Source organism: Chroicocephalus ridibundus, chromosome 14, assembly GCF_963924245.1.
Source record: "Chroicocephalus ridibundus chromosome 14, bChrRid1.1, whole genome shotgun sequence".
NCBI classification, from domain to species: Eukaryota; Metazoa; Chordata; class Aves; order Charadriiformes; family Laridae; genus Chroicocephalus; species Chroicocephalus ridibundus.
The window spans coordinates 8,888,792-8,906,509 of NC_086297.1; the positions used below are offsets into that span (position 1 = coordinate 8,888,792).

General features: G+C 50.7%; 1 protein-coding gene across 2 annotated transcripts in view; it reads right to left on the reverse strand.

The window, feature by feature from the left end:
* Nucleotides 1-599: 599 nt before the first annotated feature.
* UBE2O (ubiquitin conjugating enzyme E2 O) overlaps nucleotides 600-17,718 on the reverse strand; it is a 66,924-nt gene continuing 49,805 nt past the window's right edge. For both annotated transcript variants that reach the window (XM_063351944.1, XM_063351945.1), the window contains exons 10-18: nucleotides 15,987-16,141; nucleotides 14,399-14,511; nucleotides 13,189-13,314; nucleotides 11,897-11,986; nucleotides 8,855-9,512; nucleotides 7,767-7,903; nucleotides 7,055-7,258; nucleotides 6,284-6,341; nucleotides 600-4,672 (exon numbers count right to left, since the gene is read on the reverse strand). In XM_063351944.1, the coding sequence (XP_063208014.1) occupies nucleotides 3,909-4,672; nucleotides 6,284-6,341; nucleotides 7,055-7,258; nucleotides 7,767-7,903; nucleotides 8,855-9,512; nucleotides 11,897-11,986; nucleotides 13,189-13,314; nucleotides 14,399-14,511; nucleotides 15,987-16,141 (2,305 nt within the window). In that variant the 3' untranslated portion in view covers nucleotides 600-3,908. The remainder of the gene's footprint in view (nucleotides 4,673-6,283; nucleotides 6,342-7,054; nucleotides 7,259-7,766; nucleotides 7,904-8,854; nucleotides 9,513-11,896; nucleotides 11,987-13,188; nucleotides 13,315-14,398; nucleotides 14,512-15,986; nucleotides 16,142-17,718) is intronic.

Here is a 17,718-nt window from a genome sequence, read left to right on the forward strand (position 1 = left end):
GGGTGGCACTGGGTGGGCTTTAGGGTCCCTTCCAGCCCAAACCATTCTGTGATTCTATCTTAAGGGTCTTTTCCAACCTAAATGATTCTAACTCCAGCAAAGCCACGTGGGCACGCATCAGTGAGCACCCAGGAGGTGTGGGAATCCCTGGGGACAGGAATCCCTCGGCTCCAGCAGCCCAGACTGAGCCTAGTCATGGCTGTGTCTGCAGGGCTGGCACGTCTCCGCACTCACCTGTGCGCTCCAGCAAGGGGCTGGGGGCGGGGGGAGGCAGCACCAGCCGTCCCTGGATGCCATTCCGTGCCCCCCTCCAGCCACAACAGCAGCCCGTCGAGCCGTGGCACACGCCGGGCAGCCTGCACGCACCAGGGAAAGAGCACGGAAAATAAAGACAGCCTTGACAGATGTCCCGTGAACTGGGGTTTATACGGAGCCCTGGGGGCTGCCAGATCTGCCTGGCTCCCTGCAGGGGCACTGTCACCTCCAGCCAGCGGGACCCCGTCCAGCCCAGCCCCTGGCACAGCGCTGCCTGCCGGGGAGCCGGCCGGTGCCAAGGGCGGCAGCAGGGATGGGGAAAAGAATGAGACAACAGTCGGAACTACTCACAGAGGCAAAATTTAATGGCAAGTCATCTTCCCTCCTTTATTACACCTTGGTTAGCCAAACAAAACAAAACAAACAAAAAAAAAAATTCTGCAGGTAAAAAAAGTTTTAATGGTCACACAGCACTTTATACATATATCGTAAGCAACCAAGCATCCACATCTGCACGTGAATGACACACCTCTAAGCATGGCCTCAATAGTCAGGTCTTTTTTTTTTTTTTTTTCTCTTTTTTTTTTTTCATTAAATACTGTACAGAATCAAGGCTACAAACTGATTTTTGTAATGCTTCTTCCCCCAACCCCAGCACTTAAAACAGTTACAGGCTGCTCTCATTTGTACATCACACAGTCGTGTAGCCAGTTTTAAGGCTAACAATATGCATCATGCTTTGGCTTTTTTTTTTTTGTGTGTTTTTTTTTTTTTAATTATTTTTTAAGGTTTTAGCCTTTTAAATTTTGTTACCCTTAAATATTACATACATACACAAAAAAATTACATAGCTGCAGTGTGCTCACCACCAACCTCATCACCCAGGAGCTTCACATTATCAAAAGCTTTAGAAAATTTGTAAACCTCTGTGCACGCTTGAGTTTGGGACAGCCGGCTACAGAGAGCGAGCGATGCCAGGGGGCAGCAGCCAGGGAGCAGCATCCCCTTTCCAGAAGGCCAATACAGACCAATACACACCTCCCAGGCAGGAAGCCCCAGGAACCTGTGCAAAAGCTCTTGATTAGCGTCAGAAGAAATAAAGAGATTTCTTGAGCGAAGGGGAGGACTTGAAGGGTCTGAGGAGCTCACGCCAGCAGCCTGCCCCCCCCTCCCCAGGCCCGAGCAGCCCCTGCCAACCGCCTTCCCCGTGAGCTGGGAGCTGCAGAGAGCCAAGGGTGGGCAAAGCAGGGAACCTCAGAGCTCCTCCATCCCTCTGATGGACTTTTAAAAGCACGGCTCAGCCCTAAAAGGGTTTTCTCCCTCCCTCCCTGGCCGGTGGGGCTAAGGCCACCCGGCAGAGGGGACAGAGGAAGTCAGCGTTTGCAGATCACGAACCGCAATTTTGTCTGGTGAGTAAGCGGTTTAATTATTTGTGGAACAAGCCTCTCCGCCTGCCCTTCCCCTGCCCTGAAGCAGCAGCCTCACCCCTCTGCCCCAGTCGGCCCTTTATGTTTTGGAGACGCTCCTGGCTCAAAGGGATCCATTCACTGAGCACCAGCCACAGCCAGAAAGCGGCCGCGAGTTACTCGTGCAGTTGGCACTGCCCTGCCTGTGGCTCCCAGCATCTCTCTGCACCCTGATGGGGGTGTCCGCTGTGCTGCCAGACCCCCTGCTGCCGGCCAGGGAGGGCTCCCGCTGCCGGAGCCGCAGAGCGGGCGATCCACCCACAGCCCAGGGCTTGGAGCCCTGCACGCCCAGGTCTTCCTTCACAGCCAAGCTCTGCTTCCTCCAGAGCACTGGGACGTGCCTTCCAAAATCCCAGTAGTGGGTGGTGACATGAGAAGGGCTTTGCACAGCCAGCCCCAGCTCCGGACCATCACGGGGGCAGCTGGAAATAGCAGGCGCCGGGTGGGGGGATTTGGGCCAGCGGGTGCAGATCCCGGTGTTTCAAGGAGCAGAAAGCTCTGTGCAAACGTGCTGAGATGCCCCTGCTGTTCTCCGTTTCCAAACCAGGCAGCCACATCCTAGCCTGAGGTGGAGGGAAGGGAACGCAGCCATATTGAGCAAGAGCAAAGGAGAGTTTTGTCTCTCCATCCTTACTTCTGGCAGAGCCATCTGCTCAGCCCGACTCCTCCCCGGGAAGCCCGGCACTGCTGGCTCCAAGGACCTACGGACTCTCCCCGACAGACTGTGCTAAGCGGGTGCTTCTCCAATGCCTAACCATTGGGCAAACGCAGTAGTGCTGGAGTGCGATCTCCCAGCTGCAGAAGTGAAATTAAGTGCGCGCACACAGAAGAAGAGGCTTCAGGAAGGTGTCTGGAGCAGGAGACTCTGGCAAGTCACTGCTTCAAAGTGCTCACGGTCACCGGCTCAGCCAGCTCTCTGCTGCCGAAACACGGGCTGACCTCGCCAGCCGTTTCCCAGCGCTGCAGTTGAGATTAGGGATAGTATGTGCTGTGCCCACAACGCTGCCGACCACAGTGGCCCCAGGCCACCACGGGAAACGGCTGGCGAGGGAAGGAACTGATAACAGTCCACACCAGTGTCTGATGCGCTCCAGTTGCTGGCTGAGTAACAGCAAAGGAACAGTGACAAACTGCTGCTACAACAGGACCTCGTAATGACACCACAGCTCCTTTCCCTTAGGTGACCCTGGCTCAAACAGCTCCGAAATACCCATCTATGGCCAAGCGATGGAGAAGCAGCAGCCATGCCAGGTTCACCATCCTGACTAGGTCTACAGTACGCCCCAAGATCAGCCGCTGCCACCTGCCGAGGCGGAGATCCGGGGTAGGTGTAGTGCTGTGTGACAGCCAGGATGGCTGGCAACCAAAGATGCGGATACCTAAGTAATAAGGGCAGAACCCTGAATCCCATGTATTTCTAGAAGACAGGCATGCATGGTGGGGAAAGGGAGATTCACCTTACTCTGGAGATAAAGTGTGCATGGCTAGAATTGCTTCCAGAAGACTGACCAGAAGTTGCAGAACTGGATGGAAACCGCAGGGCAGCACAAGTGCTAGCGCAGAGCTCTGCTTCTGCCTACCAAGTCCTGATCAGAAGAACCTTGTATCTTTCAGTGAACAACTAAGACTAGAGCAACTCCGTATGGTGTAGACAACTTCAATGCAAACACAATCCAATGTCTAAGTACATATAAGCTGGGGTAGACTTCATAAAACCCATGGTAACACAGAGAAAAATGAAAGACTGGGAGGGCATCGCCCTTCACTTCCAGATACTACAGCAATCACTTCTTCTGGCTTGAACCCCACCAGAACAAACTGCTGGGTGTAGTGCTGGGTGGGAAGAGTCCTTGTGTGGGAAGGTGCACCAAGATGAAAGTGCAGAGGGAACGTGGCTGCAAGACTGCTTCTGTGCAGGTCTCAAATCTTACCATTGCAGGGTCAAACTCACAAGAGGAGCACATACGTGGGACAGGGGGAAGGAAGAAGGGCTGGGGGCAAAGAGTTATTCATGCTTAGACAACCTTTCCAGAGAGGCGCAATCAGGCCTACCACCTTCTTTGGAACAAACCAAGCTGAGGAAGAAAAGCTGGAAGGAGAAGCCAGTTTACTGGTAACAGCGTTTGCCAATTTCCTTTCTGCTGCTTTCCCTTCTCCCCTGCACCTGCCTGTCCCTAACCTCACCGTTTATTTGTCCTCTGTCCACTCTGGGATATTGGCCCCTGCTAAGGCAGCCCGGTACTGCTGCAAGACACCGCGGATGCTTTTAATGAACCCCTTGGACAAGGGGAAGAGGGGGAACCCGATATCAGGGTAACCGCTCTTCTCCGGAAGGAAACTCCTGTAGCTCTTTCTCCTTTTCTTTGGTTTCACACTAGGCTGCAAGGCAGAGTCCTGGGCAGCCTTCCCCTCGTCCGTTCGGTCTCTGGCCAGGTCTACCCCCCTGGCTTGGCCTGTGCTCTCCGAGTCTGAGTACTGTTGGAGATCACCGACGTTGGACGTCGAGGTTGTGAATTCCGACTCGTCCAGCTCCTCTTTCCCATCCAGTGCAGAGTCGGAAAGCTCGGCGGCTGCCCCCTGCTCTGAGCTGCTGCCGTATTCCCCCAGCGATCCCACATTGTCTCCTGGGCTCTCAGCCAGGGTGCCGCAGGCGGAGAGAAGAGAGGCAGAATCTGCCCCGTTGGCCTGTTCGTGGCTCCGCTCCACCAGCTCGTTTGTCTCCAGCCAGGACTCGATGCGGGACACCAGGCGCCAGCCGTTGCAGCGAAAATGCTCACGGATCTCATGCTCAAAGACTTCCACTGGCCTACGCAGCAGCTGCATCATGGACTGCACCACCCGGATCAGGGTCATCTCATTGTAGCAGCGACTATTCTCATAGCCCTCCTGGAGGCCCCGGTCACTGTCAAAGCCCGCCTCGTTGTAGTAGGGCTCATTCACTAGGATGAGACCTGCCAAGAGAAGAGGAGACCAAGGGGTTAAGGGAGGAACTTTACTGTGAATCCTCATCCAAAGCAGACACTGCTGGGCTCTGATTTCTGCCCAGGTGGTTGAGGTTCGAGGGTCACAGCATGGCTTCGCAGAGGCACCATGTCAGCTTCACCCCCAGCCCTCAAAGAACCACAGGAGAACACATTCCAGGGAAGCCATGCTTTGAATTCAGGCAGGTAGCAGAGGCCAGGTTAGACAACCAGGAATCTGCAAGATGCACTGGACTGGTATCACAAGGGCGGTGGGGATCTCAGATGTCTGCTACCAAGAGTGGCACTCAAGATCCTTGGCTGGCAAGAGTAGCCTTCCACCAGTGGGATGCAGAGGGCACACAACAGCAGAGTAGGCCAAAAGGGCAGAAGGGAAAAGGTTTCACAGCTCCTATCCCTTCCTCCTCCCACTAGTAAAAAACCCACAAACACACCCAAAGCTTTTTTTCTTAAATAGGTTTTGTTGTTTTTTTTCCCCTCCTCTTAATCAGAACAAAGGCCGATCTCCAGTAACAGGCTTTGAGCTGTCTGGGTCCTACCCTATCCAGAACAGTCCCATCAGACAGCGCAGTTCTGAGACAGTGCATACTGCGACAAGTCACCCGTACCGAGCTTTCTCCTGCTTGCTTCTGCTCTAATGTAATTACACGTATGGAGCAATGGCACCAGTACTGCCAGGCTGCTGGCAGCCTGCCACCAACTGCATTAGAGCTGGTGGAGGCAAGATCATGTCTCCCAAAGCCCAGGCAGCAGGAGGGGGAGAGGAGATTTTTCCACTAGCACTGAGTAGCTCCACTTAAACATTTAGTATTTCATTTTCTAAATCTGGATCCTCAGCTTTGTAAATGAGAAAAGGCTTTTCTCGCGGTGTCGTTCCCCCACAGGAAGATGCAGGTGGACTGTGAGACTTCAGAGGAGCACGAGTCGCTTGTGGACTCAAGATGGGAGCCTTTGCTCTGTGTCAAAGGTTCCTCAAGTCACATGCCTGGGCTCCCCGCACAGAAAGTTGGCCTTGAGGAAGAAATTTGATTTAGTCTGCTCTCAAATTAGATATGGCAGGGCAAAGCCCTATGGCAGGAAGCCCTAGGGCTGGTCTAGACACACCCCTGATTATTCTCTGCTTTGGAAGGAGCATAAACACCACCATCGTGTGCAAAAACATGCCCAGTGTAGGATGGGCGGGTGACTCAGTGGGGATAAAAAACAGTCCTGCGAATGCAGCCCAGTTTAGCAACTTCAACTAACTTCAGTTACTGGCTGAGGACACAGTGGTTCAGCCTTTGTCATCTCAGAATAATAAGGAAAACCGCTCTGTGCTTAGCTGCCGCAGTGAGAAGAAGAGAAAGCATTGTGTCAGAGACCTGGGATGCAGCCAAAAATCAGGGCATGAGAAAAGCTTGCACCTGCTTCGACATATGAACTGGAGAGATAAGGACATTGCTTTGTCCAGCAAGGTGAGAGCAAAAGGCACCACTAACCCAACTGGGGAGGCAGATTCCAATTGTGTGTCCCCCCCAACAAGCCTGCCTCCCCTCCTCCCCCTGCCTTTTCCTGTCCCACAGGCTCTGTGGGAGCATTTACCTTGGATGGAGATGAGTACTTGAAGGAGACTGGATTTACTGGTCCACCTTTCTGTCCCCTGAAATGCACATACAAACGTGTTAAAGGGCTGAAGCACCATCAGTTTGCTCTGTGATAACTGTTAGATGAAGCGAGGCCCCAGCTTCTCTGTATTCTTATCGCTAAGGTCCTGTGGCTCGCAGCAGGAACAAGGGACTGACTCAATAAACACGTGATGAGCTAGTGTCCTGTTGTACCAATCCATCTCTCCATTACTTTTTGCCAGCACCGCACCCCATCAGGGCAGTTCTGCCTGGAACGCTGTAACCCTACACACCAGACACCCCCCCTCAGCCATCCTGTCCATCTACCTGCCCAAAACACAGCATTTCCCTGGCTCTGTTTATTCCAAGTCTCCAGCTGGACTCTGTGCCACACTACACGATTTGTCTGCAGTGTGGGAGACAGGGACCCAAACCACAGGAGAACACCCCATGCTGGTGTTGGCATCTCTGCTCTATCCAACTGTGACACAGCCCAGCTGGTCTGACCACGGGCTTCTCATCAAGGAAGGACAGACAAGAGCCAAATACAGTCCCAGGAGAAGCCAAACTACACCAGTAACCCGCTCCAAACATCTAAAACAGAGCCCAAAGCCAGAGCTATCTGCAGCTCAAGTGCCACCTGAGACCAGAAGCCACCCAGGACTCTTGGCCTGGTAAGAAGTGGCTTGTTCCAAAAGCAGCCTAGCACAACCACTGCTCCCCACACATGGGCAGATGAAAGCATTACCTTGCCTATCCACGTCCCCAAAAGGCTGACACACACTTTGCCATTGTCGTAGAGGTTGGGATTCAGTCTCCCACTGCACTGGGAGAGGTAGCGGAAGAGAGGCGGCACAGCAGGGTAGATGTTGGGGAGCTGGATATCGAAGAGAAAGAGGCCATCTTCATAGGGCGTGCGCGTGGGCCCTTTGATAAGTGCTGAGAAGAGATCCTGTGGAGAAAGGCAATATAAGCCAGGCGCTACAGAATGTCCTCTTACCCTGGCAGCGTTGTATTTACACAGAGAGAGAGGGGATGCAACTGACCCCTGCAAGAGTCACCTTCCCCCTAGAAGCTGAGCTTCTACCATGGCCTGATGGCAGACCAAGCCTTCAGATCTGAATCAGGGCTTCAGAGGACACCCAGAAACCCCCAACGTGCTCAGTGGTTCCATCAGCCCCTCACTGCCTGCCTGCCTTTCCTCATCAGTGGGACAGGCAGCCCAGTGGGCAAAGCACCCGAGATAGGCTCCCTGCGATGAGGAGCTCCCTACTGTTTGTCACCCTGACTTGGGAAATATGAAAGCAGCCGGTTACGGTAATTACAGCCATATTTCACATGCTGCACACATTCCTGCAGCTCTAATTCAAAGGATTAAGGCTAAGCAGGGAATTCCAAAGAAAGCAATCCGGATGCTGAGCCCAGCACTAACACACAGGCATTTGAGAGCAGACACTTGCCATTCGATCCTCGAAGGTTTTAACCATGATGCCATCAGGCAGGGAGGTGGCCAGGAGAGCCATCTCTTTCCGCACGGTGCTAAAGAACTTCTTTGCTTCTGGGGGCTGGAACTCCATTTTCTTGAAGGCATGAGTATCTGCGGGGCAAAGAGGAGAATGGGATTAAAGTCTGTCTTTGGAAACTGCCACAGGTTCCTCGTGAAGGCAAATCTATCCAATGTGTTAAACCTACCATTTGGAAGAAAAGAGTTTACTTGCTTTGGGCTGAGCCTGGAGCCAGCCCAGACATTATTTGATTCACCCCCCTGCCCCCCCGCACCGTACAGCAGCCACAACCTGCGTCTCCGGTTCTCATGGTCCCACACAACATTGTCCCTGTGCCCCACAAGGAGCCCCGTCCCACAGCTGGGACAACGATGCATCGCACAAAGTGATGACCCTTTCTCTGCAAAACCTAAGCATAGCTCCTCATCTTTATTTATACCCACCTGGACGTTCAGAACAGTTTGGCCACCTTTCCTTCTCAGTCTGGCCTGGCTGCCTGGCTCGCCGAGCACCTTGGGCTCCACTGTCACCACTATTTCACACAACCAGATGCTCTTTTTTATTTTTGGCTGATTAACATTGGCATAAGTGAACAAGGACACTCACCCACCAAGGACACCCAGCACAAGAACACCAGCTGTTCCTGCTCTGCTTCTCAACCAATCCATTCCTGCAAAAAAGCCTGAACAAACCCTGCAGCTTTCAAGAAAGTATTTATCTGTAATGGAAAGCGACTGATCTCCACAGCCCTCCAAAGTTAGTTACCACCATGGACAAAGGGAAAGCCCACTTCTGTGGCTTGAGAAATTACGGTAGTGCCTAGAGATGCCATCTAAAAGCCAGGTTTAGGTCCTAGAACAGATTGTGCTACAGAAGTTGTTTTCATTTCTCCTCCCCAATTAAATGAGCTGTGAAAAGGACTAGGAATAAGAGAGAATACACAATCCAAAAGGCCCGGAAGCAAAGGCTTTGGTGAAAGAAACACTGCAGGACTAGCAGTGAAAGACAGAGTATCCCACACTGGCCTGACCTGACACACTCACCTGGAGCATACTCCAACACAGAGAAGACTTCTCCCTTGGCACTGGTGAAGGTGACTCCAGGCTTGCCTCCACTCTGCTGGCAGAGCACTGGTGTCTCACTGGGCCACTCCGACCTCACTGGTGTCTGTGCCTCTGCTTTTTCTTCTTTCTTCTCTGTCTCCACCATGGCTTCCATCTTTTCCTCCTCTGCAATAGCCACATTATCCAAGGTCTTCTTTAGATTTTCCTGCAGCTTTTTAATATCGTCCAAGAACTTCTTCTCCCGAGTGGGTTTTTCCAGCTCCACAGTTGGGGAGGTAGGAGAGCCAGTCAGCAGCTGCTCCACAGTCATATTTTTCAGGCTTTCCAAGATCTTGATGGCCTCCTTTAGTTCCCGGAAGCTCTTTGGGGCTCCGTCCTTGCCAGCTTTCTCTGCAGCAAGATCTGCAACTGCCATAGCCACAGCTCCCTGGACTTGTTCCTCTACTTTTTTCACCTCCTCTGCCGGCGGCTCCTCAGGCTCTAACTCCTCTATTTTCGGGTGGTCATCTTCCATGAGGCCATTGTCTGTCTCCCAGCTGTCGCTTTCATCCTCCCACTCAGAGGATGCCCCACTGGTGCTGCCGTCGACAGAATCGTAGTCTGACTCCTCAATTTCTGATTCAATATTGTATAAGTGCTAAAGGAGAGCAGAGTTACAAGAGACTTAGGCTGAAGCACAGAGTTTTATTAGTTTTTTAAATGCAAGTCAGTTCTCCCCATGAAGAGGGAGCTTCCATCTAGGATCGGTGGGGCTGTTTCAACCCTTACCATCTACACAGGGTGGACTGTGTTTGATCCAAATACTACTCTCAATGACTGGCACAGATTATGAATGAGCATAGCCCCATCCTCCAGTTTTCAAAGCAGGGCATTGGGGGAAAATTAGGGCAAGTTCTAGGAGGGCTGCAGCCATCCCAGTGGCTGGAATCCAGCCAAGGAGAGCACACAGGCACCAAACAGCTACCTGGACGCCCCAGGGTTTCTGAACGCAGAGCTACTTCAGAGGTATTGGGTATCGTCTGCAGAGTTAGTATTTCTGGTCCTGCTTCTGCACCAGCAACTGTGTTGGCACAGAGCCCTGGTTTGGCTGCCTCCGCACTCCATCCTTCCACAGAGACAATGCCGGAACCAGGAAAACACTCCCATACCAGCTTTCTTCTGCTGTGGTCCGCACTACTTGCCATCATAGCTCTCCTATGCTGCTTTAGCTGTTTTATGTCACTACTGCCTAAAATTCAGCTGTGACAATGAAGCCTAACCCAAGCTGCTGAATAAGTTCTTATTTAAAACATTCTCTTCCCCTTCCCTACTGGAGGCTGAACCCATCCACACTCCATCTAGCCTGACCTCTTATAATTCTGCTTTTGCACATGCTGTATCTCTCATAAGGTCCCACTGCAGAGGCTTATAGATATATTCCAGCTACAGGCTCCAACACAGAAGCAGGGGAGCAAGAACAACTTTATAGGGCTGTGTTAGGAGTTACAAGATGGGGCATTTTATCCACAGGCTTCTGACACTTGAATGACAGCCCAAGAATCCTCTTAATCTTGAAAGATATGACCCCAGAGGCTAAAGCGCGTGGACACTCAGTCATCTTGTCAAAGCCTTGAACTGAACCAGCGATGTTCGGCTAGTCCTGTGCCACCCAGAGACAAGCAGCCAGCAGAGGTTAGTTGGGTTCAACACAAGCGACTGGAGGCAGGAAAAGCCCTCAAAACTCACTGCCCTCCAAGCTAATCCAAATCTGAGTCGGAAAGTTAATTAGCCAGTTATGCCATCTTTATTTTTAGAGCTGAGAAAAAGCGCCCAGACAACTCGTCTCTGGGCACATGGACAGGCATTGATATATCACGGTTTTACCAACTGATAATTCACGCTCCTGACATTTCCCCAACTCCCATAATTACGCAGACGAGCAGAATCGAAGGGACTGGCGTGACACAGCAGGAGCTGCTGCAGAGCCCCAGCACCGCAGTGAGAGAACAGCCCTTTGTGGAGCACACATCAGACCTCCGATTGTGCCTGTGATCCAAGCACATGTGACAACAGGGGGAAGGGCGACAGCAGCCTGCTTTGTAAGGCTCTAGTCCACTGTCATAGTGCAGGCATTGACTATTCTACTGTAATTAATGCAGAGCTGCTTGGTTTAAAAAGAAATCTTGATCGAGTGCTTTCTACTTGCAAATGCATCTGCGCAGCGGAGGCAGTGGTGTTCTCTGCCACAGTGATGGAGATGGGACCCTACAGAACAGGTCTTCTCTTATCTTTAGGCTGTCTGCCTTCATTTGAGGCAACAAGGAGAAGAGACATGGGATGAAACTGTACATGGAGTAGCGAATAAGATTACAAGACAGTGCAACAAAAGCCTTAGAACAATGCAGAAGACAAACCAATGGGGTTAAGTGGATTAGTGTAACTACGTCTATATTTTTAAGTTCATACTCAACTCCTTTCCCTCCCTGCCCTGGGAAAAGAATTGGGTGTGATGCCTAGGTTAGCTAAGGTCACAACCTGTGGCTCTAGCCCAGCTTCTGGAGGAGCTTCTTCAGCCAAGAAAAACACTACGGTGCCATTTCACAAGCAAGACAGAACAAACAATCTTCTTTCAGCTGTGCCTTAGTTGGGCAACACAGTGAACCTGGTCTCAAGTCAGAACTGATGATCCCCGCGGCCTGCAACCCCCTCTGCAAAGCAGCGGGTGCTGGAGGCCAGGAGCGGGGCCACGCTCAGAGCCACGAACATGCAGTGCAGCATGCGAAGGGAGCAACAGTCTGCCCATACCTTCCTATTCTCTACATTCAAGAGCAGTGATGACCAGTTAGTTGCCCGGTCCTCCTGACAAAGAAAGGATTTCCTTGTGCTAACAGAATTGGGAAGCCACCCTACCGTACGGGAAGGCAGCAATAAATACAGCAAGATTCCCTTACCCAATGAATCTCTCTGCACCCAGGATTTAAAACCAAAACTGTCACTCAGTTAAGAATTACAGGGATACCGCGAGCTGGAACAGGACCTCACCTGTGGCAGAATGATAGTCTTCGAGTTATCAGCCCACACCACTTCCACTTTACTGCTGACATCCACACGAGCCACCTGTCCGACTGAAGGCTGGGGAAACAAGAGCAGTTTGTCAGTCCCTTTTCTTTCCCAGGCATTTCAGTGCAGAGCCAGGAAGGTTTCGAGAAACAAGACATTCCCCAGGCTGGAGACCCACCTAAAGCAATGCTTGCAGCCTGTTGCAGAAGTGACAGGAGTCCTGAGGTCCCATGCCAAGGGGGAGAAGAATCCTACAAAGAGGGTTTCCATGAGAAACCCCACAACACTGCCACGGAGATGGGGGAAATTCCCCCTGGCAAGGAGAGGAGCAGGAGGGCTGGTCTGGCAGCAGATCCTGACTTCTGATCAGGACCAGGGCCATTGCAGGGCTGTGGCCTTCCCAAAGGCAGCACAGCTGGGGTTGTGCCAACAAGGGAACAGGACCTTTCTCTGAATCGGGCTGCCCTCTACTGGGGTGCCAGCGGCTGTCCCTGCACTCCGACACCCAGCATCAGGGGCTCCCAGCAGCTTCTCCCAGCAGAGAGGGGGGAGGCGAGAACAGACAAGTCACCGTTGGCACAGGGTGTGCACAATAAGTAGCATCTTGCACTGGAAGGTTATTTAGGTCAGCTGAGCAAGCTCGGATGTGTTTCATGCTGCTGAAACTAGAACCACAACAGGAGCCACACAACACCTTTTAACCCTTTTAGGGCAGCAGTCTCAAAAGCTGGAGGTCTTCCCTGCACAGTAAGGAAGCCTGTTTCCTAGCAAAGAGTGCATCCTCTACAATAGAAATTGTTCCTCCCTCCTCCCCAGGAGATCAATCAGCTCAACAAAATTAACATGCACATAATAACTCAGATAAAAACCAGAAGCCCAAGTCTTCTGTTGCCAAGTGAAACTGGTTTCATGACAAATCCACCTTCACTCTTGGCTCAGGAGCCCACAGAATATCCTCATATTAGAAGTTACTCTGAAATCCTAAGCAAGAGTTTTATTAAAAGCCCTCAGGCACACGTTTGATTCTTGTCTCAACTTTGTTCTTGCTCTGCTATGGACTCCATCACCAAGGTCAAAGGGTTTCAAAGTTACATCTCCACCAGACTTAGAAACGCGGTATCTTACTCAGGACAGCAGGGGACACTGATACAAAGCTAGCAAGCTCAGGAGTTTAGGATGCCTGTGTGGGGCTTAGGGCCTCCTATTGACTCTTTCAAGGCTCTCCATTAATACCTGGTGACAATACGGTCACATAAACTGTGCCCAGAACCTACCTCATCTTCCTTAGCTGTGGCTCCGTCCGAGTTGCCAATGCGAATCACAATGTCAGTAGTGCGGAAGCGAAAGTCTGGATGATCAGCAATATCATACACACTCACATCCTCCTCCTCCCCGATCAGCTGCATTGGAGACAGAATGTGAACATGTCAGCCCCAGGATGCTGCGCTGACCTTCAGAGCACCCCTTCAACAAGCAAAAGTACTTTGTGTTATATTTTTGTCAATTTTCAGTTGCTCCAACAGCCTGCAAGGAGCTGCTAATGTCCCTTCTTGTCACCTCATCCTGTAGCACATCCATCAAGGCACAACAATGAAAGAAAGCAGATATTCTGTGTCATCTGCTCCCCCTCACCTTTACTTCAGGTTCCACGTCACTATGATCGTGAGACATGCAAGAACAACATTTTATTCCCTTCTGAACACCCAGATTTCTCAAAGCAGTTCATTGGGGCGCAAAGGGTTAGAGTTTACTTTTGAAATGATCTAAGGCAACAGGAAGCGTCTGACAAAAAACTTGCCAATTAATGGGAAACATCTTTCCTTTGATTTCTCCTGGAGGAAGAGAACCAGGAGCCCACAAATAACGAGAAATGGGTACAGAGGAGCATGCCCCCAGGTCAGACTGATGTTTTGCTTCTGGATATAAAGGGCCCTGCTCAGCTATGGCAATGCAGTCTCCCATCCTAAGGCAGAAAGCAGTACACCAGATTTGTGTGGATCGAGTCCCCCTCTCATCTCCAACTAGACTGGAGTCTGTCAGGACGCTGCAGAGTACAGTGTTCTCACAAGCCCCGGGAAAAAGGTAATAATGTCTGGCAGAGGCAAGCAGGACGACATGCAATAGATTCTCTTTCCATGAACTAGCAAAGACACGGGAAGGAAAAATTCTTATAGTGAACTCAAGAAATCAACTCTCTGTGACAACTTCAGCAAAAATCTTCATCTATACCAGAGCCTGATGTTGACTATGGGATGTAAACCCTCTGCCTGGCCTTCGCTGCCTTGCAGGCATCTACAAATATGAAGCAACATCACCTTGAGCTAAGCCTCCCAGGCCCAAAAGCACACTGCTGTTCCCATCCTCAAGGACAAACTCCACTGCAGCGCTGACTCCCAGCTTATCTGTGTTTATGTGTGAAGTTTATGCTGTTTTGCATCTGCTTTCTCTGAGCTGGTTCCAACAGGCACTGGCTCCTGCACTTACCTCCACATCATCTCCACTGGATTTCAACTTGAACCACTTCACCACACAGGTACGGCCGATATGGTCACCAGACTGCACGACTCCATATAACCCGGGGTCCTGGGAGCTCTGAGCTTTTGGTCATAACAGTAGGGAAGAAAATAAACAAGTTAAGTGGAGGAGCACAGGCTTCACACAGCAACTGAGGCTGTCAGCTCCCAAGCCCCCACAGCTGAAACCTTCCATTTGTGGATGGCATGAGAAGTTCTTCCTACACAGTCAAAATTGTACTTGGCTAACAGGTTGCATTTTAATGGGGCGTGGAGTGATGACAAAGTAAGGTTATGTTGCATTGGACTGGGTGAACACATTCACTTTGGGACCACTTTGGAGCTCCATCACCAAGAGAAAACACACTGTCACCTTAGCGCTCTGCTCTCCAAATTAGCTCTACACCAAGACTGCCAGAGTTTCTGGACATGCTTGGCCAAGAGCTCCTTGAGAGCAGCTCTGCCTGCCAAGGTCCTCATCTAGATATGCATCACCCAGAACAGCTTTGCTTCTCTGGAAAAATGGACTGGACAAAGGTGGAAGGCAGGCAGGTATACGTGTGCGTAAGCATGCATCGGGGATCAACAGCATCAAAGCTGGACCACCTCTCCAGGCCTGGGCTGTTACCCAGCACACTGTAGCCAGACATCTTTCAGGTTTATTTGGCTGACAAGGATCTACCTCCCACATCCTTAGTGGGGGAATGCAAGGAACTGTGGGCATCCCAGACTGCTTGGGGAGTACGTTTGACAGGCAGAGGAATACAGATTCCCAGAGACCGAACTAGAATGGTAGAGCTTGAGTTGATGGATAACTTTAGTTTCCACAAACTACGTCTAACTCACAAGACCAGTCAGACTATTAGTCATCAGAAATGGCCACGCAAAACAGCATCTATTTTTGCTAAGCTAGCTTTCCCTCTTCCCAACCTGACAATATCTTGTGCTCCTCACTGTTGAAGGGCTATTCCCTGCTAGAAAAGAAGAGGAGCTGAGGGCCAGATGGTGTGCCATCAATATTTCATATCCAAAAGCCGTAAGTCTGCTTGAACTTGTACTGTGACCCTCACTAGTGTCACCAATTGGTTTGGTGAAGAAAAGGGATGCAAAAAGATGCCTCTGGATCCCGAAAACCTCCAAGAAAAAAAGGAGTGTCGTGACAGATAAGCCATACAGAGAAAGCAGCCTGCAGTGAGCTGTTCACTTCTCCCCTCGTTCCACGGGAGAGCTCAGAGCCATTTGGACTTTCAAGAAGACAGGCCACCTCTACTCTACAGAAATACTGAGAATCATAGCTTTGCTCCTTGGCATTTATTCCTTCCACATCTTGCCTGTTGTCATAGTTCAACTTTGGTATTTAAATAACGGTTCTCTGCTGACATTCACATCAAATCAGCTGAATTGCTGTCCCTTGTTAGGGTCTTGTGCCTACCTCAAGTACTACTAACGGCTACCGTGAAAAGGGCTACAATGTACATTAGGAGATCCAGATTGAAGAATACTTTGCAATTAAGAGCATGTTTGTTCCCTGAGGAGAGCATTGTTTTGACACCCAATACCTCTTTTGTCCACCACAAAATCCCCAGGGCAGAACTCGTTGTTGTCCAGATGATGGACTGGAATCAGCTCGTTGGAGCGAATGTTTGTCTCCACGGTGCCATCCTGCCACATCACGTCAGCCGAAGTCATCGTGGTCACCACTTCTACAGCAACCCTGGCAACACAGAAAGGCAGTGAGTTACCAGAGGGAACGTGTATGAGCACAACCAGAACGTGATGCTGCCGACATCAGGACTCTAGATGGATCTTGGGAACACAAAGGTACACATATCAGCAGGCTGGGAAGTAAGTCAGGAAACCCCATCTCATCCTCCCTGTGGAAGCAGATACACAGCAGGCTTTGTTTTGACAGGTTCTCAATCACTGCAGGTGTTACATTGCTGCAAGCCTATACTGCAGGAAGAATTACCTTCCAGGGAGCCGATGCTGAGCTCACTTTTATTTTGAGTGGAGCAAATTAGCATCTACCAGCACCCACTTTCTACCCCGGCAGAGGCAAGACAGGAGCTTCAAATACTTTGAAACTTAAGATCTTCTCCAGTGAAGCACCTTCTAGCCTGGCAGTCTGAGGTGTCTTTGAAGCTAGAGGAGCATGAGACTGGAAAGGAAAGATAAAGCCACATCCACCTCAGCCCTTCCAGAAATTAAAAAAAAAAAAATAAATAGGAGCAACATACTGACTGTGGCTAAAGCTAAAGGGTTTTGTTTAAAAGAGAAAAGTCTCCTTCCCAGCTGTTCAAACACATACATGTGTGTCTCTGCAGCCCAGAAATGAAACCCAAACACGCAACAATAGACCACATGCTGCTACTCTGCTGTGGAGCTTGACAGAGCTGCTTGAAGAGGCGAGTTGCTCGGGGCAGGAGGAACAGAGCTGCAGCCAAGCTGGACGGACTCTTCTACTGAGCCCTCCACCATTTTCATCTCTCCTACAGCACAGAACAAATTGAATCCCATGCTGATTTTAAATCTTCTCTTTATTTTGCTGGCCAGGCCTTTGAGACACAACACAAGTGCCATATTTATGTTGGTTGCAAGTCAAGCCCTAAAGAAGGCACAACAGGCAAATACAACTGTTTTCCCCCAGCCCTGTTTTTATGAACATCAGAGAAATATTTTCAAGTGGAAATAATATGAAGTTTCTAGTAGGGCCAGCACTCAACAGCAGAAACTATCAGAGAAGGAAGCCTGTAAGGGGTCCAGTGCAGCGGGTGACGTGCCAACAGATGGTTCCCTGGGGAAAGTGGGGACACGCAGAGCTGAGGATGGGAGAGCAGAAAGGCAGGCCACCCAAGGAAATGATACTGCCCTGTTTGCAGCGCAGTTTATGCTGCTTCACAAACAAAAAATCACGACTTGACATTGATAAAAATCCCTGCGTATCCTCACTAAAAAATAACCAGAGGTCTATGTGCTGCCTTGAGAGCTGCAGCAGGTCTCTAAACGATGGCAAAGCCACACGCTGAGTTGGCCCCCTGCAGTCAGAGATGCCCATGAGCTGACACATCAGATCTGGTGACTAACTGCAGCAAGCCCATCCACTTTGCATTTCTCAGCAGCGCTTGGCAGCACACCTACTGATGGTCTCACCAGCTTCATCTGAATATTCAAACAGCAACGACCGCTCAGAGTGAGCTGTGACCAGCTGCCACGCGTGCCCTTCAAACCATCAGCTGGGTTTTCACATTCAGTGCTGAAAAAGCCTCTATTTCTTATTAGCTGTAACACGGT